The sequence below is a fragment of the Aspergillus nomiae genome, assembly GCF_001204775.2.
Source record: "Aspergillus nomiae NRRL 13137 chromosome Unknown contig01003, whole genome shotgun sequence".
Classification (NCBI taxonomy): Eukaryota; Fungi; Ascomycota; class Eurotiomycetes; order Eurotiales; family Aspergillaceae; genus Aspergillus; species Aspergillus nomiae.
The window spans coordinates 1-650 of NW_015379055.1; the positions used below are offsets into that span (position 1 = coordinate 1).

Sequence of the window (650 nt, forward strand, 5' to 3'; positions counted from 1 at the left end):
CTCAGCAACACACTCCTCCGCGGCTCCGCTTGCGCCTACAACGATGCCCTGGACGCCCCCTACGACCGCCAAGTCGCACGATGCAAGAACCGGCCCGTAGCACGCGGGGCCGTCTCGGCAGCGCAAGCACACACCTTCGCCTTCCTCCTCGGCCTCTGCTGGATCCTAACCCTATCAACCCTCCCCTCCACCAGTTACATGCCCGCAGCCCTTCTCGCCGGCTCAATGGCCTTCTACCCCTTCTGCAAACGCATCACGCACTTCCCCCAACTGGTCCTGGGTCTATCTCTAGCCCTCAGCCAGGGAATCGGGTACGGGTCTCTGGGCGTGGATATCCGTGTTCTTGACTCCAGGACCCAGATGGCTCTGGTATGTCTGTACGTGTCGTATGTAGTGCACACCATGATCTATGACACGGTGTATGCGCACCAGGATCTGGAGGATGATTTGAAGGCCGGCGTACTCAGCATGGCGGTGTTGTGTCAGGGGAGGACGAAGATCGTGCTGACGGGGTTGGCGGCGGCGGAGGTGGGGTTGCTTGGGGTGGCGGGCTGGATGATGGGTTTCGGGGGGATGTACTGGGGCGGTGCGGTGGGCGGCTCGGCGGTCGTGTTGGGGAGGATGATTTGTGTGGTCAAGTTGGAGGAGCC

General features: G+C 62.0%; 1 protein-coding gene across 1 annotated transcript; it reads left to right on the plus strand.

Annotated features, from left to right (window-relative positions):
• Positions 1-648, plus strand: ANOM_011888 (4-hydroxybenzoate octaprenyltransferase; the record flags this gene model as incomplete). Its single annotated transcript, XM_015557140.1, has 1 exon — positions 1-648. A coding segment is annotated over one exon (600 nt), but the record flags the coding sequence as incomplete, so codon positions are not given.
• Between the last annotated feature and the right edge of the window lie 2 nt (positions 649-650).